The 25,052-nt window shown below is 44.0% G+C and overlaps 2 protein-coding genes across 3 annotated transcripts in view; both read right to left on the reverse strand.

Annotated features, from left to right (window-relative positions):
• The window catches only part of bmpr1bb (bone morphogenetic protein receptor, type IBb), a 29,309-nt gene extending 21,822 nt beyond the window's left edge, over positions 1-7,487 (reverse strand). Inside the window, exons 1-2 of the mRNA XM_019887084.1 lie at positions 7,283-7,487; positions 2,925-3,022 (exon numbers count right to left, since the gene is read on the reverse strand). The gene's annotated coding sequence lies outside the window, so the exon portion shown is untranslated. The remainder of the gene's footprint in view (positions 1-2,924; positions 3,023-7,282) is intronic.
• Positions 7,488-7,627: 140 nt separating this feature from the next.
• The window catches only part of pdlim5b (PDZ and LIM domain 5b), a 30,468-nt gene continuing 13,043 nt past the window's right edge, over positions 7,628-25,052 (reverse strand). Inside the window, exons 3-13 of one of the 2 annotated variants that reach the window (XM_019887083.1) lie at positions 23,850-24,001; positions 18,599-18,629; positions 16,078-16,097; positions 15,011-15,159; positions 14,664-14,691; positions 13,027-13,178; positions 9,727-9,907; positions 9,277-9,457; positions 9,020-9,140; positions 8,827-8,942; positions 7,628-8,343 (exon numbers count right to left, since the gene is read on the reverse strand). In XM_019887083.1, coding sequence (XP_019742642.1) covers positions 8,254-8,343; positions 8,827-8,942; positions 9,020-9,140; positions 9,277-9,457; positions 9,727-9,907; positions 13,027-13,178; positions 14,664-14,691; positions 15,011-15,159; positions 16,078-16,097; positions 18,599-18,629; positions 23,850-24,001 — 1,221 coding nt within the window. In that variant the 3' untranslated portion in view covers positions 7,628-8,253. Of the gene's footprint in view, positions 8,344-8,826; positions 8,943-9,019; positions 9,141-9,276; positions 9,458-9,726; positions 9,908-13,026; positions 13,179-14,663; positions 14,692-15,010; positions 15,160-16,077; positions 16,098-17,587; positions 18,106-18,598; positions 18,630-23,849; positions 24,002-25,052 lie in introns of both variants that reach the window. The other variant, XM_019887082.1, reaches the window with a different exon arrangement.

The raw sequence follows: 25,052 nt of genomic DNA on the forward strand, positions 1-25,052 counted from the left end.
TACGGTATAATTTTTGGGGGGGGGGGTGAAAGGGCTATCAAATCCGTATTTTATAAATAAACAGAGGAAGGTTCCCTGAAAAGTGCGATTAATTTCATGTTATTTGAGAGAAAAATATTAATTCGACTGTTTCGGGATAGAAATTTCTGCCCGTCATCGCAGATCTCGAGAGTACGCTACGAAAAATAGCTCTATTTTAGATGATTTGAATTACGACCGATTGAAGCTACTGCAATGCACTCACATGTGGGCAAATGAAGGCCACAGCAGTTTGGTGAATGGGACTCACAGTTAAAAACAAGAAATGCCCTGGACAGTCAATATTGGTTGTATGAATGACGGCAACATATTTTCCAATGGGGAAAAACCCACTCCAAAAAAAAAAAAACAAAGCGACGTCAACAACAGACTGTACCGGACCTTGGAGATGACGCGCCGTGTTTTGAAAGTGTGCCTTACGCCGAGTCGCATACCAAACACAGTCACGGTGCAGCACAGGAGTCTAGCGAGACATTCTGATACTCTATCCCGATCATGCCTCCACCTCCAGAGTGTGTGAGCTACACTTCACATGGAGCGCACTTGACACACACACGCACACCAGACCCATGGCGCGCACCATTCCAGACATGTTTACTCAGACAGAAGTCAGATCCCTGAGAAGGAAGCCTTGGGGCTTGTCTTGACCAGAGGAACGACAGTTTCCCCCTTCCTCCTTCACATCTCAGCTTGTCCTTTTGAACCCCCCAATGAAGGTTCAATTTAAGGGACTTAGCTCGAGCGCGGCCCCTCAGGATTCTGTCTCTGACCCGACCCCCCTTTCCCTTCTTCTTCTTTTTATTATTATTTGCTTGCCTACGGTGAGAGGGTTACCGGGAGAAAAATCAAGATGGCGCGGCCAATTCGCTCTCTCCGGAGTGACATGATTAGCATCGTTTCTCCGTGCAAATAGGGTACGTGCGAGCGGGCGGGATGTCGAGCTGTGCGTAACGAAACCTTAACGCCCTCCGAGTCCAGCCAAGGAGTCGAGCCAGTGGAGGTTAGCCGCGGCCTCCGTCAAAAAAAATCAAACACCGATTTTATATCAATCCTGAGTTGATGAAGAAGTTTCACCTTGAATCCAATTATTCAGTTTTCGATGTGGGGCTAATAATATTTAAACTCTCCCAGAATTGAGAAAAGAATCACCAAACTTGGATGCCCACGTTAGATGGCCCCGGCAAAAAAAAAAAAAAAAAATTGGCAATTTATCATTGCCCATCTGTCATCTTCTGATTGGGGCTCATTTGTGCTTTGGCAGAGTCAATGAAATGGGAGTGCACAAACTCTAATTTACAACAACAACTCTTGCTTGGAAAAAATGCTGTGGAATGGATCGGAACAAGGAACCCTCCTAAAAAAAATTCCTCATCTGTGAATCCTGGCGTGTTAACGGGCGACCGGTCACGCGCGACCGCAGCTCTCGGTATGGAGTTCTGTGATGCGGGCATCATGAACAGCTGAGTCTGCCCTGCCACCGCACCTGCAACAACAATCCGACCTGTAGCAGGTTAGCTCGCTCTTACTCTTTTTTTTTTTTGTCATCTGATCCGGGCTAGCTAAAGCTCTCAGAGCCGCTGATGCAGCCAGTCGAGCAAGAGGGGGCCCTTCTCGGGTTTGACAGCAGCGGAACTAAAGATGAAGCTTTCAGCGGACGAAGGGCCAATATTGTGTGGCTCAGTCTTTTTTTTTTTTTTTTTTAACCCACATTAATTTGAAACAACAATAATGCTTCAAAGTCAGCACATTTGATTCCAACTCACCAGTTCCAATATTTATGTTAGCAAGTGGGAGGTTTCAAATCCGTCAAGTCATTTTCCAGACATAAACCCCATCGAGCAGCGTTTCCCAAGATGCCCAAGAACAGTTTAGTTGTATTTCGCTTTTGCTATAAGGTCAATCAATATACAACCCCTCGACCAGTGAAAACCGTGGAATAGAAACACACCTGAGGGGTGTTATAGCATTTACGTAATTTTAAGTGACATAAAAATATAGCAAAAGGCCCTTTAATTTATTTACATTCTACATTATGTCATGACTGTATTTTTTAGTATACTAATATCGAGTGCATTTTTTTTTTATTATTAAAAGACAAATTACAAATATTTTTGTTCGTTATTGGGTGAAGCTGAAACCAATTAATAGCATTTTCATTCATGTGAATCGAAAAGATGATTTGAGATACACAAGCTTGTATCTTAAAGCAGTGTTTCGTTGTCGGCTCACATTTTACAGTGACTAACATGTTTTTAAAACAAAACAGGTTGTCCTTGACTCTTCGAGCGAGTTGCGGTGGCTAAAAAAAAAAAAAAAAAAAAAAAAAAACACACAGTGACCAAGCCACGAAAGAACAACGACACGATTCAACATCTCCAACAACATTCGGCACAGCGAAGACCTGCCACGCGTGAACGTCACTTGAGGCCAAACCACAAAGGCTCAGTGGCAGTCAAGCAGGGAAAAAAAATTCATTCGGCCTGTTGGCGGAATCAACAAAGCGGCGCAGCTGTCACAATGTGAGAGCTGCAACACCAAGGAGCCAGCGAGCGAGCAAAGGAGCAAACGGGAGCCGACATGGATAGACGTGCAAATTGCCCGCACAACTCACCATTGGAGGACATCTTTTAACTTAATCCCACATCACAAAATACCGTTTTATATTGAACACAGAGTACTGATACAAGAGTAAAGCTGAAAGGAGTGGCTCGATTGAAATCGAGTCGATATGTATTTTTATGTAGTCACTCACTTGAGTTAGCCTCCTAGCCTAACTGCCTCAGTCATATTGGAATGTTTTTGGAAAACAAAAACATTTCTAGCAACCATTTCTTTATCAATGGTAACAGTAAGAAATACTTGACTAAACTAAAATCGTGACTCACCCAGAACAACGCGATGACACCAGGCACTTCATCAAACGAACAAACTTTCTCTTCTTCCTCTTCTTGCTACGATTGCTTCTTCCTCTCCTTGGTATGTGCTTGAATGTAAGCAAGGACACACAAAAAAAAATGTTTAATGAAAAGAAGAATGTTTCAACATGCTAGCGTGGCTCTCAAAATGGGAATCAAACTCGCTAGGCGCTTTTATTTATTTTATTTATTTATTTTTTTTTTTTAAGAAAATAGTCCAAAAAAATAGTCCAAAGCCATTTTCGGGATGCACATTAAAAGTTATGTTTGGTTAAAAAAGTCTCTCAAATAGTTCGAGGCTGCGAAAGGGAAGGCAAAACCGGTAACGGACAGAACGTTGAGCGCTACTTGAAATAACTCGAGTTGGGTGTTGGTGGTATCTGTAAAGCTGAACTTTATGGCAGCGTTCAAGATCGCGTTTTTATTTTTTATAGCAGAACCTTGGTCTCAGCGCCTTCAATTCGAGGTCTTGACTTGGTCGATCACGTTTGATCATTTCGAAAAACACGATTCGTTGTCCTGTGGTTTATTTTACAAAGCGCAAATGGTGTCCAGCAGAGTGTCAATTAGCGTGCCTCTTTTGGAGGTCAAACAAACCTCACCAGTTTATGCCAGAATCTATACCCTTCCACGACCACCGCTGAAGGAAAACGAACACCCGGTCTTGGTTGGATCAATACAGCTTTTAGCTTTGGATATCACTTTCGTCACGATGTCGTCAAAGTGAAACCGCTCGAGTGTGTGTTCCAGGGTCGATGTGATATCTGTCACGAGAGTGCCGACATAATAGTCTTCTTTTTGTTCGTATCATTTTTTTTGAATTCACCAAAAAAAATGAAAGAAAAAGGACAGGGAGCTTCCCATCAAGTGATCAGATTCAAATGAACACAAGTTACTAAAAGGAGCTCTAGAGTGTCACGTGCGCCTCAAAGTTGAGAGATTTGGTGTTGAAAAGTTCCCGTGTGGAGCTTCCAGTTTGCTTGTGTGGGTTTTCGCCAGACATTCCAGCTTCTCCCCCACATTTCCCAAAACATATCAATGAGGGAAGTTGAAGTGAACATGGTCTTGAAAATCTTGCTCTCAACTTTGTTTCGCTTCCTCAAAGTCTTCACTTGATTTCGACCCCCGGCTTCTTCAACTTTTTTTTGGCAATACCTGTTCAAGACTCGGTTTCTTGACTTTGCCCTCATCTCCTTAGTGCCTTGTTGTTGACTCAATCTAGACTCCTGAAAGAGCGAGTCTTGACTCTGTCTGTGCCCCGTAAAATCTTGACGCTGTTTGGCCTAATGTGTTCCTGACTCCAAACACTACACTCCTCTGTGGTCATGCATCTTTTCATTCTTCAATTCATTCTCCCACATGTTGTCAAAGTTCCAGCAGCTTGAAGTCATTGCTGCACTTCTTTTTTTTTTTTTTTTTTTTTGCTTTTGTTTCTTATCCAGCACTTTAGGAGAAAACAGTCTACCGTTGACTCTTAAATAGCAGATGGCCAGTGCAGGTAACCCGTGTGCTTCCTTGCTAATGGGAACCAGAGTGGACTGTGTAACAACACTGCCGGGCTGGATGGTAAAATCCTCAATGAGAATGGTCATAAAAAATGCAAACAATTCCTCTTAAAAGGAAACATTCGTTCTTACGAGCTTCTTAATCTTTGACGATGAAAGCTTTTCAATTCAATGATGTCTCATATGGAGCATTTGGTCCTTAATCTGTCAATCATTCTAGTGACGGATGGATGAGGCTGTCTTGAACAAAAACAGAGGTCAGATTAAAGAGTTGTATCAAAATTACTCTCATTCATACTCAACATCAATTCATCACAGTTACTAAACATTTACAGCAGTTCTCCTCCTCTCAATCAATGGTCAGTAGTGTGTCAACGTCCTGCATTTGCACAAATTAAGGCCTCATTTGAACTATAAATCAAAGAGTGAGTAAGTTCATCACGCTAGCCATTATTTGCAACAATTCACCAAGGCTAAACAATGAAACCATTTACGAAAGTGCTTGTGGGACTCGCAGCATAGGTCGGCCCCAATGCAAGCAGGCAGAAACGGGGAAAAGTGAATAAATATGTCTCCATCTGCAAACAAATTTGAATCGGCTCTTTCCTGGCCTATGCATCACCATCGTAAACACACACACGATTACACAATCCAACGTGCACTCCAAGCATGCGGTAGACCTCAAATTGCTGTCTGGCCACGCACTCTCTCACTTGACATAGCATCCCTGCCATGGAAGAGTCATTTGGACTCATTACCTGTGCCAGGGGCCACCGGTGGGTCTTTTGATCACTCTGGGGGTCTCTTATTAGTCCCCCCTTCGGGTGCAGCCCCAGGAGTGCAGATGTTGACTCGTTCAGAGTCAAATGTGTGTGTGCCATACCCTTGATTTACAACTAAGTCCAATATATTAAAAGAAATCTGCATAAACCTGAATTTGTCTCAACTCATCTTTATTTATTGATGGTTCTGATCTCGGCCCTTTAAAGTTTTGGGAAAAAAAAACAATGAGAAACCATACAAGTGGAACGGAACAAAAGGACTACAAATCCCAGCAGTCGAACCCGGAAGCAAAACGCCGATTGGCTAATTCAAGCGGGAAACGCAAAGTCATCTTTTAAACTTTCCAATGCAGCCGAACAACCATGAGGTGGCAACACTCCAACAAAACAGAACTAAGCATGGACACCTCTGCAAATGCAAATCTTTACTTCATAACTTTTGCCCACGTCGTTTAAACGCTACTCCAGCAGGTGTTTGCACCGTCGATTGCGAACAGCAATTAACGGTAAGCGAGTCAGCAAACAAAACGCCACGGACACAAAGCAAAGCAGACAAACAAAGCAAGCAAGCATCGAATCTAAAAGATAATCTTGACGCAGTTTGACCTGACAAAGAAAAGCGGACGTAACAAACGTATCTTACCATTTTGGGGTTACGCTGGCGACGAAGTGAGTTATTTCCTACTGAACCAAACCGCAACACCTTTTTTCTTTTTAAATTAAATAAGTCACGTGAATTGTCACCTGTCGGTGGAAGCCCCGCCCCGTCTTAAAGGCCCAGGTAACTCCAACAGTGTCCACTGATCTAAACTTGATTTCAAAGGGGTCTTACTGGGACAGCTGGGAAACAAATCTCCATAATTGGGATTGTGGAACACATTTTCTCACAGGAATGTATCAAATGTTTGCTTGGGCTGATTTTGAGACATTTAGCAAAATACAATGGTTAGCCTGCTGCGTATTTCAGTGCCATTAATTCAAACACCAGAAAAGCCTAGTGGCCAAAATTGCCAGTCCTTCAATGATCATGTTAACAACGGTACAGTGTGTCTGAATTTCCTGCACATCTGTATATGAATCTGCTTACCTGTTGAGTCGTAAATCACAGCATGCATCATTCTGGAATGCGCAAGGGAGCTAGAAGAAAACCAACGTAAGATACAAACCCAGGCCAGAACATCTCGACTGGAGGCCAACATGATAACAACTTCTTCACTGTACAGCCTGTCCATCCATTTTCTATCCTGCTTTTTCCACATTAGGGTCGCGGCTGTGCCGGAACTTTGGGCGTGAGACAAAGTACACCCGGGATCGGTCGCCAGCCAATCACAGGGCACAGACATACAAAGAATCATTCGGACTCACATTCAAATCTATGAACACTTAAGAAGCTTTGGTGAACCAAAGACAGCTTTTGGTCAGAGATGTCTCATACACCCTGGATTAGTCATCATTAGACAAACGTTCACATTCTTATTTAGACAGTGTTTAGAGAAACTAACATACATGTTCTTGGAAGGAAGTCAGAGTAGCCCTGGAAATTGAGATTCAAACTGAGAACAACAAATGTGAGGCAGACGTATTACCACAATGCAACGTGCTGCCTGCTTTACTTATATATTCAGATGCTTTCAAAATTTCAGTATGATGTAGCAGTTTTTAAATATGCTTATGTCAATACATACATTATTTACAGTACACAATTGAAGAGAGTGACAATCAAAACTGGGCTGATTTTTGGATACATCTTGCAGGTGTACCTAATGAAAGGGTCAGTGGGTGTCTACATTGACTTGATTTGTGTCTCGTATTGATCTAATGTTATTACTCTAATGACTTGATTTGTGTCTCGTATTGATTTAATGTTATTACTCTAACACGAGAACTCACTGATTTGACTATTACCTCGATTTGACGTAATGTATTCAGACATACATAATGTATTTACCAACATCTTCAAACTCACCTTTCCACTGTCTCCTCGGAACAAGCGAGAGCGTCCATTAACATTTCTAATCGCAAACACTGAGAGAATTCTTACCTTCTGATTTTCGCTCCAAAAAGGACCAAGTGGTGCGGCACTGTCAACATGCACGGATCCCACCTCGCCCTCCGTGTTGTGTAGGTAAGAGTTGTCGGGAGGGAGTCGAGCTGCTGCGTTTGCTTTGCTTCTCCCGGCTGTCAACCGGCGTCTTTTTCCTGCTACAACAGCGACAACCTATGGCGACTCGTAAAAGTGCAAGTACACGATCCCCGCAGCGGCCAACAGACACGACGTACACTACACAGTGAGCGCAATGCCAAACGTTCTGCCTTTCCAGATAGTGATTCTCACTTTATGAACTAAATATTTATAATATAACATGAAGCAGTATCAAAACATATACAGTATTACATAAAACCGTTTTTATTCCCCTCGTGAAAATGGGCAAGGCGCATGTAACACGGCAGATTCGGGAGGAATATATTACAATTGTTTTATGTAAATACAAGAAATGAAGCCGGGATTAATTGCTAATCATTTAGGGCAAATCCTACCGTATAGGTATTACTCAAATAAAGACAAGGGCAATACAATTTAGTCACATTGAAATGTAAAATATATATTACAAAATAATACTAAAAAAACACAATCATCATGTATTTTATTCAAAATAAATGGTGGTTAAATGTTTAGTCTGTTACCAGTTGTGCTTTCAACTATACCGTACTGTGCATATAGCATAATAGCAATGAAATCCAAAATTTTTTTGTGACCCCATAGACGGCATCATATCCTGCTCTGTGGGAAACCAAAATGTCCTCTGTCTTAAAATTAAACCAAGAACCATAAGAGAAGGCTAACAGACTCCTGAAAAGCACCTATAAATCGTAAGAAAGCAGAAAGGGAAAAACAATGGACCCGTTATTATTTAACCAGTATACACATACACGTGAAGTCATTTTTAAATATGGAGCATTTGACTGTCATTATCAATTCGGCTATTGTTAGAAAATGCTGCAGGGGCAGGGTCAGATGTTGACTGTGTGGGCATGTTTCTTGCACAAAGGCTTGTCCTTCTTGGAGAAGAAAGCTTGACCTTCCAGATTGGCGGTGCACACCTGAAGAGAAAGCCACACGTACACACGACACCTCTTTTATTATACATCTCATATTTGGGTTAGAGTTAGCTTCGTAGTTTATTTTCTATCCATCTTCTAATCTGCTGGAGTGTCTTCAGGCAGTAGGCGGGGACACCTTGAACTGGTGGCCAGCCAATCGCAGGGCACACACAGACGAACAACCATCCACGCTCACACTCACACCTAGGGACAATTTAGAGTGTTCAATCAGCATGCCAAGCATGTTTTTGGAATGTGGGAGGAAACTGGAGTACCCGGACAAAACCCACGCAGGCACGTCAAGAACATGCAAACTCCACACAGGAAGGCCACAAACGGAATCTAATCCTGCACCCCTGCACTGTGAGGCGGATGTGCTAACCAGTTGACCACTGTGCCACCACGATATATATATATATATATATATAGTTATCTATAGACGTATATTCGGGTGGGCTTTCGGAGGAAGTGTCCGGTACCTACCGCGCACACAAAGCAGGTGTCATGCCAGGTGAATCCTAAAGCCTCCAAGAACTTGTCCCCTGCCTCGATGGGGAAGTCGCAGCCGTGGCAGTTTGTGCCAAACAATTTGTAGTAGTCTGTGGATAGTAACAAAGGGTAAAAATAGATACAAACGTCACATGCAGCATGTTGCGTATGTAGGTATTGTATGTACCCATTTCACAGTATGGCTGCCCATCCTCCATGTGGAACATGTTGCCCCGAATTGGCTGCTGGCAAGCCGAGCAAACAAAACAGGACACGTGCCAGGTTTGCTTCAAGGCGTTCATGATCTCCTGTGAACCAAAACAGGAGGAAATTTGGATCATTTGAATCATTTTTTTTCTTCAAAGTTCATTTCGACGACACTTCCTTGACACCAATTACTAATTTCCAAGTAGTCCACAGCTACGATACAATCAAGCAGCTCACCCCCAGGATCTTCTGCTGGCACAGGGCACAAGTGGGAGCAAAGAACTGCTCATAGCAATGCTCGCAGTACACCTGGCCCTTCTCCTCCACAAATCCGCGGTCTGCCAGCGAGGAGCGGCAGTGGGCGCAGTTGAACTCCTCGGGGTGCCAGGACATACCCATGGCTACGAGGAAGGGGCCCCTATTAGCAAACGGGGAAAACGTTAGCCCCAAACATGTCAACCAGATGTGTCAAAAAAGTTGCAGGACTCGTGACATCAACGATAAACTTCCATGTCAGTACTTGCCACGAGCATCTGATACTTCCTTGCAGTCTCACTGCATCCCAGATTTTGTAAGTCGCACATATCTGTTTTTATATTGCAGATATTTTTTCGCTATATTACAGATAATCTGCCCCGGAACTTTTCTGACACTGAACTGTTTTACTGTCGATACGTCCGTGACTACCTGATGACGTTGTTGCACTTGTTGCACATGGGGGTGCGCGTTCCGGCTGGAATGTGCTCGGCTCTCTGCACCACTGAGTTCAGGTCCTGGGGGTGCGGCTGCGGGATGGGCCGGTCCGGGCCTTTGGGAGGGGGGTTGGTCACCTTGCCAAACGAAGGGGCTGCGGCGACCTTGGAGAAGCCTAAAACAAGGACGACGATGAGTAAACTAATATGACATCTTCATCCACATCTTTGGGGGTGGAGCTTAAGATGGTGAGGGGTTAAATTTGTGTTGTCAGAAAAAAAAGTGAATCGTTTGACAATCTCCCGTTTTCTTTTCCTTGCATGATTCATGAGCCATCTGGACCTCGCGGAGCAAACCCCACCCACCGCAGAAACGAGAGGTTAAAAAACATTGCGGCAGTCAGTGGTGCACACCTGCGAAAATAACGTCCCGGCTCTCGGCTCAAAACAAATGCAAGGGATGCACTCTGCTCCCTCTCCTCTTTCCGCGAGCAAAAACATTTCCAGGATGGATGCGGCTGTTTTTCTGCCCTCGCACAAAGAGCTGGAGGGAAACATGACGAGACCCACCGCTGACAAAGAGCGTTATGAGAAACCGTTTGAGAAGTCAAATAAGGGTTGCCAATGCTTCCTTCTGGGAGTGGGGAGGGGCGCAAAGACTCAGTGAATATTAAAAAAAAAGTATAAAATCGTTAGTGTGGGAGTGGGCTGGATAAAAGAGTTCATCTTGAACACAAACTAAAATCTTAGGTACTATTCCAGTCACCGTGACAATGAAAAGCATGTCGCTACTTTCCAAATGTCTTCTTTTTTTTCTTTTCTTATTATAGTCACTCTCTTGTCGATATGTGACAACGTTGTGATTGGTTCATTTCTATCACGGGGGTTACAGTCAAGAACAAGTCCACAGAAGCAACACAATTCCTGTTCGTGGCATGGTGAGCTGCCACAATCCTGTGATTTACGCAGCCTGGAATATGTACTTGTCTAAGTAAACTCCTGATAGAAGGGGAAAAAAAAAACTGGAGTAACTGGTGCGCTATTGATAAATATGTTATTGCCAAGAGCAGTTTTTACTGTGATCCAAACCAACATAAAATCATTCATAAAAACAGATTTTCTTTTTTTAATATGCACCAAAAATTGCGCATGAACATGCACTCTCACGACTCTCTTCCACTAACAACTCAGTCTAAACTAGGTCCTCCCCTCCAACAAAGTTGGTCTCTAAGAAGGATTTCAACAAACTTGAGTGACACAAATTACTACTTTCCTATTTGCCAGAACTTTGGCACCATTTTGTGGCATTTTCGGAAAATAAAACTACAAAAGATGCTAATAGATAATTTTTTTTTTTTTTAGCAACTAGCTGAGGTTAAGTTTCCACAAAAAAGAAAATGTGAACAGGTGAATTTGGGAATAGCGGACGATGCAAACGATCATTGTAAACGTGTTTAAAAGGCCGGTCGTTTTCGTGTGAGCACAAATATATGAGGTGTCTTGGCTGGTCCAGCAATCTTGCTAACTACTAAAATCATGACTAAGAGCCCAACGTTTTGGGAAAACAAAAACAAGAAGCCCCCCCCCCCTCCACTCCCCAATAAATTCCAAAATCAAGAAAAATCTAATTTGCTCGCTTCAGCATTTGCAGATTATCAAAATTAATAAACATAAAAATAGCAAGCAAATTTGCACTTTCTATCTGTAATGTGAGCACTAAAATGACTTCGGCAACTATAATTTTCGGCGAGCAACATATTTCCCTTAAATTCCTTTAAAAAAAAATCCCGACAGCGTGGTGATGAATGCGTCAAAGTACGCGACGATTGAAGTATCAGAAGTGCCACGGTTACTTTGAACAGCATCTCCATGCCGAATGCGCACCGCTGGGGGCGAAATTAGATTTCACCGAGGGGGTTCTTATTTTTGACAAAAGTTGCTACGCTGAGAATGTAAAAGGCACGGGGTGGGAGGGAAGCCACTGGTGTCACCGCAGTCAGGCTGCGTGAGAGAGATAAGAAGCGAGAAGTCAGCGGGAGACCACAACAAAACCGAATCACAGCAGGAGTCGCCGTCTTTGTCTGCAGCACTCAAAAGTATCTCGGTTTGATTACAGCTGCATTTTTTTTTTTTAAACGAAAGGATTATTAGGCTTATTCCAAAACACGTTTGAAGTGTTAGCATCTGGTATTAGACGTTCATTCAGCAACTCATCTGCATTCTGACTGTGAACTACTACTTTACTCACATTTTACAGTGAGTGACAAAGAAGACGACCGTCTGCAAGGCCGAATAATCCTGATTGGGGTTAGAAAGAAATGACACACCCTCACTGATACGCAGTGTGCAGATGCCTGAATTTTGCCAGTAGGTGACGTTATTCAATCAAGAACAAAGACGTGGATTTTTTTGAAAAAATGAAAGAAACTATATCAAATGGCACCAAGACCAAAAAAAAAAAAATAATTCTAATTTGGATACTCACCTTCCTTTAATGTTAAAAAAGAGCTATAAATTGATGACCCAGAAACTAAAATGTTTTTCCTAAAACAAAATGATTAAAATAAAAAATGATTTTTTTAAACATCAGGAAGTTGGTTATGCAAGAAAGAAATCAAATAAAACCGTCTCAGTGGAGGTCATGAAATATTCATCTTAATTATGCGCTCATAAAAAGCAAGTTAATGAGCAATACAAACAAGAGCTTAGCGCCACGCCTCGCACCACTCTTATGGAGTCAAATTGGAGGTGCATGTGTTAAACTGGCAAAGTGAGACAAAGGAGTCCCCGGCGGTGGCCTCCCTCAGGTACCTTTCAGCAGCCACTCCACAAGTGGCCTCTCTATGGAAGCATGTTGCTCACTTCATGATGCTGACCTGTTGCTTTTCATCAAGCGGTGGACAAACAACAGCGTTCTTCATTTCACAACGTATGAACTAAAAGACATCTGGAGGGAGGTCAATAATCTAACCTCATTAACAGAACACCTCTGAGTTTTTTGTTTATCGAGCCCATAATCTTGGAACGGCTAAGCGTTGGGAAGAAAACCTGCAAGGAATGTTATGGCTGAACGGTATGGAGGTACGACGGCGCCCTCTGTGGGAAAGAAGGCGTTACTACATTTTGTTTTGTCGAGAGGAGTGTTTCTCGTTTTTTTGTTCACGAGGTTTTATTGATTAAAAAAAAATCAAAACACACACACACACACGCGCACACACACACATTTCTAATAATAATAACAATTTAAAAAAAGCCGAATCTCAATAAGGGGTCGGGAAACAGTGGTATAAAATACCTGATGGGCCCCCAGGCTTGTTCTGGGCCGCGGGGCTCTTGAACGCGGAGGGAGCCACCATAACGTTGCCGTTCCGAGGAGGCGTAACTTTGGAATATGTTTTGGCTGCGGGCAAGGTGTGCATACTGGGAGAGGTTTCATCCACGGTATCACTAGGGAATAAATACAGACTTGGAATAAATCATGTTGTACATACTCCCGCATGCAAAGTGGGTTCATTTTGGTCGAGAATATTTTTCCCAACAAAATACTGCTAATGATTCCTGTTTTCATTATTCCTGACCTCTGTCGGAAAAAAAGCACCGAATACTGTAGACAGATATGTCATGTCCTGTTAGAATTGATGCCTTTATATGTTTCACGCCATATTACCCAAAAAAAAAAAAAAAAACCAACAACAACAACAAAAAAACCCTACATAGACAGCAGCAGGAAAACTACACCCCCCTGTTCAAATGCCAGGTTTTACATATATTAAAAAATGAGATACAAATAAATAATTTCCAAACTTTTTCCATCACTAATGCCAGTACAATACTTCATTGATTTTTTAAAAAATCTTTGAGTTAAAAATTTGACTTAAAAATGTCACCCTCGCAATTTCTTATGAATAGTGGAGTGTTACTAAAATAAAATACCTTCCTAAACAACACATCGTGTCATAAGCGTCATCGTTTGGTCCGTCAAGTCAATTGGAATCATGCCATAATGAAAATCCGACTGTGCCCGTCATGTGAATAATGTCTTACGCTACGTGTCAGCCCCCCAAAAAAAATCTGTCTCACTATATATTATGTCAATATTAAATATGGAGTCATTCATATTCCTGAAGGATTAAAAGATGAAACAAAGACAAATAAGAAAGAGGAAAGGTTTATTGAGATGAATTCATCAAGAATTAACAGACTGAGTAGAAACAGGATTCAGAAAAATTAAGTAAGAGGGTACAGAAAGTGTGAAGGGGAAAAAGAGCCTCACAAACAATACTGGTACTTCCCAAAATACACAGTTAAGTCTTATGCATATGAAGAATTGGGTCTTTAGGGATCGTTGGTGTGAGTTTGAGAATCATTCTCTCACGTTTATATGCACTATTATACACAGGAAAACAAATAGTTAACAGCTCCAAGTGTCCCGGCTACACGTTTAGCACCTTTGCGGAGACGCCATGATGCCAATCCCTGAGCTTGTTGTACTTGTGCTCTACAACTTCTGGGTCCAACTTGGTGGCCCTGAGTCATACCATCACACAGAAATAAAAGACAAGAGAAGAGAGGAGACAGATTGGCAAGTGAAGAGAGCGAAACCAAAGAGGAGGCGAGGCAGGGACAGAACACAAAATGAGGTCATCAGCGTGACTCTTGCCTGTGTTGTTGGTGTTGGCTATGATTTGTGGTTATTTTGGCAAATTCCACTTAATCGCTCACATTTTCAGTCAGTGACATACTGATGGCTTTGGCAGTCAGCTACGAGGAGCATTCCGATTAAACATCTTAAGACAATACTCTGTCACCTTCCAGAGGGATTTCTCCAAAACTCAATTAAGATTGTAATTTAAAATGAATAATTTAGGCAAGATGCATTTGGAGGCACCATGAGTTTGGGGTATACGAGGATGAGGACAAAGATGCACTTACTTCTTCCCGTTGTTCTCCGGCGCTTCCTCTGGAAAACAAAAAAAAATACAATTTATTATATTTTTTGTTCTTGTGTATTCATGGTCATGTCGTCGATATAGAGGGCTCCGTCCTTTTAGCAATTACCCACAATGCACTATTGTGGGTAATTATAAACAAGCCATACACGAACGTGTATGGCTTGTTTATAACAGCCCTCCAATATGGCCGCCTGTAGTGCATTGTGGGTAATTGCTAAAAGGATGGAGCCCTCTATATATAAAGCCAGGATTATGTGTGATTTTAAATGTACAGCCCCCCCCAAAAAAAAAAGTTTAGGATGCTATTGTTAGCAGTTACGCACTCACCATTTTCAGTGCCGGTGAGCTGGGCCAGGATCCGGAAGGAGCGGGACTGGCAGGTTCCGGCCCTCGGGTGCCAGTCTTCTGTGTCCTCAATTAGTCGCTTCTTGCTGGCTTCACTCAGTGCCGACGCGTGATTCGTGTCGGACTCTTTCCTGCGTGTTGATTACAATGTTGTGTTAGGTCAGTGGGCCATTTTACGATTTAATAATACGTATCGGTGATGTGCCCATTTCCACCACAAGATGGTGCTCATGCGCTTTGTAATATGTGCCACCCTTCACTCCAGAAGCAAATGCACACCTGCACTCTGAAGTGAGATGCAAGACAAGAACCGTACGAAAAGTTAACCATTCTCGGTTTTAGACCGAATTTGAACACTTGTTTCTTTTGTGGCATTCTCGCTTTGAATCTCTGCTCAGGTCCTTTTTGTGGAGTAAGCGTGTTCCCCCTGGGATGAGTTTTCACCAGGTACTTCCTCCCACATTCTCCACAAAAACATGCGAAGGGTTTACATGCACGCAGTCCGTTTAAAAAAGTTGACGTCTGTCTGATGAATCAAAGCCACGACACGTCTGGCTGTCTAAACAGAAGCAGTGATTGCGCCGGGCCCTGAATAAACACGACACTAACAGAAACAGACGGAGCCCGTGGTGAGCTTGTCAACACGCCTGGCTGCACTATAAAGACAAGGACATATCAAAGATGCACGCGGCGATGTGAGAACCGCGCACACTCGTTTTCAGGGCATGGAAATTGGTGACTTTATGGGCCCTCAAATTAGAAGTCATTTTTCTGAGGATAATAACCAACAATGATTCCGAAAAGGCCTTGTGGCATTCCCTTGTGATGTTTTCCCCATTGTTGATGAATAACTGTGATAGATACCCATCAATCTATCCACCTATCAAACAGACTCTGTATTAGACTTTGACATCAGTGTGCGCAAGTCTGCGCATAAACACACACACACACACTCAAAAAAAGAGTGCAAATACACTGTTGTTAATCATAAACCACAGCAATGTGCATTCGGTTACTGTAGGAGATAAATGATCATTCACGGGACTAACTTGTCTGAATCTCCTCCCACCTGTGGGCAAAGAAAAAAAAAGACATTGGGAAGGGCTGATGCCAAGTCAGTCCGGATAAGTGTGTTTGAGTAAAGAAAAAACAGCCCTTCTGAGAAAATGTGAACATAGAAAAACCACAACAAAACATGCACACGTGCAGCAACAAGAGGATCGTTGTGCTTCAAATAAATCAAGTGACAAATGGATGGAGCAACTTGGTTGTTTCGATGTGGATCCGCACAGATGTTTTTGTTTTTTTTTTTGTCATATTTGTGGGGGGTTTTGCCCCCTCAAAAGATGCCCAATTAAAAGCTGTGGTCATTGTCATTTAGTGAGATGGTCCTTAACCTCTTGTAGAAAGTCTTCGCTACAATATCACCTCCGTATTCTGGAGTATTCTTCCAATCTTCTAATTCATAGCGTCTGACAGAACGATGGAGGGGGGAGTCTTCACAGATCGCACACAGACATTATTTATTATGGGAGTATTAAGCCCACTGCATATGAAGCAGAGTCCAGTGGCTCCAGAAAAAAGAAACTAAGCTGCCAAGATTGTGCTGCAGCGGTGAGGTAGCGTCAAGTTCACACTGTGTTCTACTGCCAAGACCTACACCCTTGCAGAATACTTCAACAAAATGTGCCATTGTGCCTTGTGTAAAAACGCCGGTGATGATTGATGCGTTTGAAAACGGGGGGAATACGAGGGCGTGACTGTCGACAAAATGGAGTGGAACGTTTCATTTTCTCCGGTAGCATAATGTGCAGCCTCGGTGAACCGCAGCTGTCTCTGAAACCGCCGACTAAAGCGCACTTAAGCGGCGTACGTACATATCAATTTTTAACTTAACCAATTTTTATGATCCACATGACAAGGAAAACATTTACTGTGTATGCTTACTGCTCGTTAAGTTTGTGGTGTGCTGGAGATGACCGACACGGCACACCACGAAAAAATTGAACGTATGTCATCGGGACAAGAGTGACCTGTGAGAGGCAGCAATGGTGCCACAAGGCATGTAGACTGCCAGAAAATACTGAGATCAAGAAAGTGTTTGACTTGAAGAAAAAAATTAAATATGCTAGGCTAACAGCTAGCCTACTAGCTACCTAGATTGCAGATGCAAATGATTCTCGTGGTCTATTTCATTGTGGTAAAACACTTTTGAGACGTGGCATACGTACAACACAATCTGCTGCTTCTCTATTTGTGCCTGTCAACAGCGTGAGTTTTTTTCAGTGGCTACCGTTCCGTTTCACGTCGGAATCAGAGAGTCTGTGACACCATATTATCCTGAAATACAATACAGTATCTGGTGTTTGTCCAAATCAAGAAATGTGTTGATATCTTCCTATTTATCTGGTGGCCTGAGAGTGTCATACTGGCCCAGGGCCATCGGGCCACCATTAATGTCGGATTCTGCCGACGACGATGTGATTGTCAGTCCAGACAGTTTGTCGCTGTGTACCACGAACGGGAGCGCACAGTGAGGTTCTGGATGATGGTACCTACCCATTGAACTGCTCGGACAGCCCCTGGCTCTCCAGGAGGCCTCGCCTTTGCCCCATGGCCACTTCGCAGGCGTTGTTGTTGGAGTACAGATTGATGGGGGAGTTATAGACGGACGGCTGCGGCACAGAGGGGTGCGAGGAAGGGGCCGTCACTCTGGCTGGAGAAGACGAATTGGACGAGAGGGAGGACGGGGAGCTGATAGTGGAGCGAGCGGGACTAGCTTGGGGAGTCGGGAACGAGTCTGGGGTGGTGAGGGTGGATTTAATTGGGAAAGGCGGGTGCGGCGGTTGAGCGAGAGGCTGAGCTGGCGTGAAAGCCGACGATTCCGAGGGGATGAAGGCCACTTTTGGGGCGGCCGGGGCGGAGGAAAGAGCCGGCGAGCCTCTGTCGCCCCCAAATGGCCGGGCTGTCTTGTTGTACGCGGGAGCGGCCTGACTTGACGGGTTTGTGTACGTGGCGGTCGGAGCCGTGTGGGTGATTGGGACGGGCTTAATGATTTCTTGAGGTTCAACCTGCATCTAGGTGGAGACACACGACATGCAGCATACACACGCATATCAAACAAAACTGCTGTAATGCTTGTCAAGAAGCATTCAAAGGCAACCGTCACATCAAAACTCAGAAGCTGTGATCATATTTAAAGGAGGCATATCGAAACGTGATTTAAAAAAATATATATATGTTCATATCCAAATAGTTGGGTCTCTCGGTTGCCTGCTCACCGATCGAGTGTGAAATTAAACAACCAAGTAGATTTCATTTCTATTTCTGTAAATGTATCGGGTAGATCCTCAACTATGCTGGGCGAGGATCCAGAGACACCTTCAAGCGACAACTGAGGAATGATACAAACGCATGATATGTCTCCTTTGAATACAGACATGCTTATGACACAGCACAATGTGGCCCCCGCAGGGTCAGTGGAGCATGCAAAGCACACCGACATGAACTCAGAAGGGCAAATGTTTGCAGGGCATGAAGAGGAAGTTAGGCAAATATTTGACACCATACCTTAGACCCGCCTTTGGCGGCACTTGAGGCTCTGTGGAGACAGAAACAATAAGACGTTAAAATAGGCTCTTCTCAGGATCTAAAGGACAAAATGCATTCGTAGTCTGATTTGAGATACAGGCGTTACTTGAGATATACCGTTTGACACGTTTTCTGAGATTCGCTCGCCCGACGTCGTGCTTTGAATTGAGAGTAAAAATTGGAGATATGAGCACTGTATGGTGACAGTGAGGAGTGGATTGGGGAGTTTCGACTGACCCCATTTACATTCTGTAGTATACTGCCCCCTGGTGGCCAAAACCTCGTCTCCAGAAGGAGCAGCACAATGTCTTTTGAAGAAAAAAAACAAATGTGACAAAAAGCAATTTAGTTCTTCATCCATTCATTTTCAACGCCGGTTATCCGGGCTGCAACCTGAACTGGTCGCCAGTTAGTCGCAGGGCAAATATCGAGACGTCCAAACCATTTACACTCCTATGCTGAACTCACGCTTCCCGCACACAATTCAGGCGAGAGTACCGCGACACAATCGGCGACTCAATTTAATTCTTCACCATCTATTTACTTCTGTCATTCCTGTAAAGTACATAAAAGAAATACAAATATTTTCGTTGTTGTCATTTAGGAGGCTGCAATGGATTAACAGCATTTCCATTCCCTGTGTTTTGACTTACGAACACATCCACGGAACGAATTCAAGTTGTATTTCAAGGCACCACTCTCCTGCTGTTTTGTTTTTGTCTTTTTTTTCTCGGGGGTTGATGGTACATTGATGAGCATAAATACCTTGACGAAACCATGGTCAAATCCATCACTATGATTAAAAATCAGACTTATTTTTGTCTCAATAATCACATAGGACCAAATTAACCAATGTTTTGGAACCTGGAAACAGCAACAAGGTGACTAAGCGAGGCTTTTCCCAACCTTTGAAAGCTCCTCCTCCCTCCCACGCTGCTATATTAGGAAAACAGTCAACGGTCTCATGCATTTCCGTTACGGCGCTGGCTTATTAGCGAGCCCCGCCCTCGAGGCCAGATGTCGATGTCGTCGGCGTGGGTACGTACACTTGCTGTTTCCACTTAGCAGGTCATATAGACCAAGCTTATTTTCCAGCGTACTTACGGGGCGACATCACACCGGGCCAAAGAAAACAGCAAAGGGCGTCAAGATCAAACGGCGCATTCCATTCGGAAGATGATGTGTGTGTGTGCGTGCGTGACATCAGCGGCTCAGAGTGGCGCGGCCGGGCCGGGCGGTTTCACACCCTATCTGTCTTTTTTCAGCGCAAACTGAAAAAACACCAGTTGGGGTGGTCCCGGCGAACATCTGCTCAACCAAGCCGCCTCTGCGTTTTGTCTCCTTGACTTGACGGCTTGGACCGAGTATCCACATGGACGTAGAATATTTTGGGAAAGGAGATGGATCCACGTGTGTGGAAATAGGCGCTTATGACCTTATTTGATAATGGATCGTCGCTATCAAAATACACAAGCTATAACGTGTTTTGGTGCCGAACCTGATCATTTGTGACGGGTAGGAATTCTCCCAAGAAATTTCACATCAAATTCGGATGATTACTCGTAAGGTGTGATGATCAATTGTGTACGACGGCCCCTTGAAATATGATGTTTCCAACTGCGTGCCATGAACGGACTACTTGCTGTTACCAGAGTTGTTCAGGAAAATGTATCCCTGCCTAAATAGCTCCGTTATGTCACTCCATGTGGGGGGCACGACAGCTAAGAGACGTTAAGTGGTCCCTCCCGTCAACCTTGACTTCCCTGCGAACCAACTTAGTCACGCGCACACACACGGACAAATAGATATCCACACTGGGGAAGGCGAAGCGAAGGAATGAGGCCTGGGTAAGGCAACATTTCCATCCCGTCTGCGTCTCATCGAGAGCCAAGAGAAACAGTCGGACATGTGGCATTTGACTGAATGATGGAAAGGCGAGCGGAGGCGCAACCCGAGTTGATAGCCGACTGATTGGAGCGGAACCTCGCGCAGCTCTGACTTCAAACATCTGCCACTGTCGATTAGCTTCCATTAACTGGCCGATTTTCTCCCGCTTGAAAGCGAGAGACTCGGTCTGCATATCGCACGAGCGTGGCCGCGTGCGCAGGGGGGGGGGGGGGGGGGCCGAGTACTGGAGGATTCACACATGCTTGTCATGTCAGGCACGGTTTTCATTCGTCGCAAATCTTCCTCAACAAGATCCAGCTTTCGGTATTTGGAGTGAACGATGAATGTTAAGGTGCGGTGGGAGATCGTGTCAAAACGGGATGAGTCCCAAATGGTACAGCTTCTCTTCCGACAGCGTGAGTGATAACCGTGAAGCGAGCTGCAACACAACACCGAAAGAACGACGCGATTTACATCGCGGGGGGCCGAACAGGTTGACCAATAGGACAAGTCGAGAGGTGGGAGTTTTTTGGGTTTTTTTTCACGACTGGATGGGCTCCCGTCCCCCTCATTCTTGTCTTCTGACCACCACGCCACATGCGGCAGAGGCAGCCAGGAGTCAGTAGGGGCTTCAGGCATCATTAGACTGTCATCTCCTCCCTCGGTTGTAACCGTGGCCAAGCCATCGCCGTCGCGCCGCGTGTTCAACCCGCAGCTGCATGCCTTTCATTCGTCGTTCAAATAAGTGGCTCGCAGCCTCCGAGGCATCAAGCGGTGTGGATGGAGCACAAAACATGAAAAACAGAGAGGCGGTTTATATCAATTCCAAGCATGGTACGATCCTTCTGACTCCAGATCAGAAGCAGGATCATATCGCTGCATATACTCCCGCTACACGACGCAAAATGAGTAGCGCGGCCGTTTGGCCCATTGGCAGATACAATCCTGACGGCGGTTAATAAATCAGCTTCCACATCTGTTTGCGTGCGCAATCAACTCCAGGCCCCCGTTCTTGAATGGGCAAACCTTCAGTCAAACAGGCCCGTGGCGTTTCAAGCCTTAAGGTTAAAATATTAACATAAAAAAAAAAAAAACAAAAAAAAAACGAGGATGTGGTCGGATCACCGCGCATGCTCTGTAGATCTGTATTATCTGTCCGGACCAGGTGCTGCCAAATGCATCCTCCGGGGTGTTTCTTTACAGCGTGCTGCATAGTTTCAATGACAATAAATAAACAGCAATTATCATTCTTTCCTAAGGCTGCTTCCCACAACTGCATTGTGTAACTCAAGTGTCGGGCTGCTCCAGGGGTCAAGCTTCTTTCCATCAGCGAACAAAAGCATGGCCATTAAAGTTCAGCGTAAACCTCAGATCATATCAAAGTATAAAATCGAAGGATCGTGCTTCCAGAAGAGTTTGTTGGGGCCAAATCGCACCTTAAATAAACATACCCAAAGTACTTAATTTGCGGGTTTTGTTGTTTCTTTTCCTGAGGTGAGTTGGCTTGTTGTTAGCAGTACAAGTCATCTGTTCCTGTTGCATATGATAATTTTCTGATAGCCACAGAAAAAAAAAAAACATCATAAATTTGTCAGTGTAGTTCAAAGAGTAGTGGCACATTCTTAATATTGTTTGCTCTCTCACAACGGTGCTTTAAGGTTTCATTTAGGAACCCTCGTGGTGGTTACATGATCCGTTTGGAAAAGGGCATAGGTAAACACGTCTCAAGGCTGACGTGTGTACCTCTGGAGACTTACAGCCCGGGACTACATTTTTCTCACATCAATCATCTTTTGGCACTTTGTAGGGATATTATCACAAATCCAAAAGTCTTATGTGAGAGCTCTCAAGATTCTAAATCACATTGGGAGGATATAGAGGGAGAAAGTCGAGCTTGACAAAATAGCATTTTCTTCTCAGACAATTTAATGACACCCAAATGAAATGCTAGAAACCGTGCGAGAAGTCTAAAGACAGCCTTGTGTATATATTTGGAGACCTGTACTCTGTCAACGCAATATTTCGTGCACCCGTTGCCTAAAGAAGATTACATGCAGCTGCGGCATGGAGCTATTTTAAGATCATTTTTCCCACCATTAAGTGACAAGGCTCTTTTCTGATTCCATCTGCTGATAGAACACCGGGCAATGCGAACCAAGCTGTAATTTTCTTTTTCTGTCGTCACCTTTTACAGCTTTGAATGTTTTTACTGCGTTTGGCACAAATAAATCGCTCATGAATGTGAGCCATTTGTGTTTGTTAGCTAGCCATCATCCAGGACACCTCCCACTGTTGGAATGTGTAATTTCGAGAGATGGTGGTAAAAACAAATCACGAAACTCACAACAGCATGGTGGCTAACGAAGTCGTGCCAATGAATGTTAAAGGGAACACGTTATGGAAAAGTTTGCTTTCTAATGGTGTATAAAAACAGTATATGGGTTGCTGTTAAACATATTAGCAAAATTGTGATTTCGCATTTCGGCTAATGGACATAATACGGCGCACACGCAAAGTTTGCCAACAGCTAGCTTAGGAGAAGAGCCGCCACTTCAAAGCCATGGTCTTGACTACATTGTGTGAAACACTACATCAAAGCCAAAAACTACTGGAACCGGCGCTGCATTGAGTTTTGTTGGAAGAGCAGTTAGCCAACAGCGCTATCAGTGTTCGTTTCTGATAAGCGGCACAAATCAAAATCAGTGGCAGTTTCTGGTATGTTCAATACTAGTAGCCACCTCCTAGCACCTAGCTATGTTTGGCCTTGGCTCGGCAGAAGAACGGGAGGGCAGAGCAGTGGTTCATTTGCACCTGGGAAGGTTTTTAAACTAGGAGAGAGGCAAAATATGTCTCCGTTCACAGCAGAAACACGCCGACGTTGATGGCTTTGTAACATGCCCGATCAGAGAGAGTGGCTGAAATCACTGCGAAAATATCGGGGTGGAGACGCTGTTTTCTTTTCCGCTTAACTTGAGCCAGATTCGACTGAAAGCAGTTGCTCACGCGGTGGATCACAGACTTAAAAAGTTTTCGTAGATTCCAGGTTTCTTCCTTTTCCTAATGGGCAGAGCAGAGGAACGCTTCTCAGCGTGACTTGACATAAACCAAAGCTGAAGCCTGAGCTGATGACTTCAACAGATTTGGGTCCTGTACATGAAGCCGCCCGCTAAGAGCCTGTCTCCATTGCTAATTAAGAGTGGGAAAAGGCAGACGTTATAATAATACATACGGCAGGCTCTTCCTTCTGACATAATTGAAGACAATAATACGCAGGCCGGTCTCAAGTCAGAGCAGGAATTCCAAAGGTGAACCCACTAAAACTTGACTATCTGTTGGCGATTACCTCTGTAGATTTAGGCTGAGATCGCCCGTGCAGGCTTTAATCTTGTTCTGGGCTTCGAGGTGGTTCATGTTTTCAGCGGAGATGCCATTTATGGCGAGGATGACGTCTCCGATGCTCATCTTGGCTTTGGCTGCCTTCCCTCCATCCGTCAGCTGTGAGGTAACATGCAAAAAAAAAAAAAAAAAAAATGGAAGGAAATGAGTTCTTATTTGCATCAAAGATGACAAGATGTTGTCACGAGCGGCATAGCAGTTCATTCACTTGACGTCTGCGTAGGCAGCGCGGTTTTATGTTCCATCCGGTGCCTGTGTAAATGCAAGTATGTCTGTCGTCTGTCTCTTTCCGCCAGGTGATTGACCGGCGGCCGGTCTCGAGCGTCATCCCGTCTGTGGTTGACTTGTGTCTTCAATGTTGCTAACTTAGCGTCTTTTCTTTTCTGGCTCCGGCAACGTTTAAAAACAGAGACTAGCAACAATGCTAACAGTGGTCCTTACGTGAGCAACATTTTTTTTATTTCCTGCCTGTTTGCAAACACATGATGTCAAAAGCACTTCCAATCCTGTAATTTATCACAATGAGAAGCTTGTACACGAAGGTGTGGCGACGGGGCAGCCCACATGTCATGAATCACTCAACGCGCCAAACCTGTACGGCCATGCTGGCTGCCATCATGCGGGAACAGAAAAGAGCACTGCCTACACACGACTTTTTACTCGCTTTGGACCGTCATATCTATGCGTGGCATCTTGCAAGCAAAAAGGGCGCGGGCGGCGGGCATTTCGGCGCAGGTGTACTCATGTTGACAAGCCCAACTGTCGTCATCGCTTCCCGAAGGCGTTGAAAAGCGGACGAGGACGGCAGAGTCGTTGACAATGTCATACTTGGGTGTCATTAAGTCAACGTCATTCGGCAAATCTTTACAAAAGGCTGAGAACATGGCCAAGTATAGGGAGACAGGTTTTAAAAAAAGGTCTTCGTTGTAAAACCGGGGCACAAAATATGATTGGGCGATCGCTCTTTTTTCCATTTCATACTTAAAGAAAAAGAGCAATCACAGCGTTGACATGCTCAATAAAATAAAGTAAATCTGAAACATTTTAAACTGATTGCAGACTGTTTATAAGTTTACCAGCGTTTCATTTATTGTGTTTGTGGCATTTTTAAAAACGTGAACAATGAGTTTAAAAATTAAGTGTAATTTTT

The sequence above is a fragment of the Hippocampus comes genome, unplaced genomic scaffold, assembly GCF_001891065.2.
Source record: "Hippocampus comes isolate QL1 unplaced genomic scaffold, H_comes_QL1_v1.1 scaffold54, whole genome shotgun sequence".
NCBI classification, from domain to species: Eukaryota; Metazoa; Chordata; class Actinopteri; order Syngnathiformes; family Syngnathidae; genus Hippocampus; species Hippocampus comes.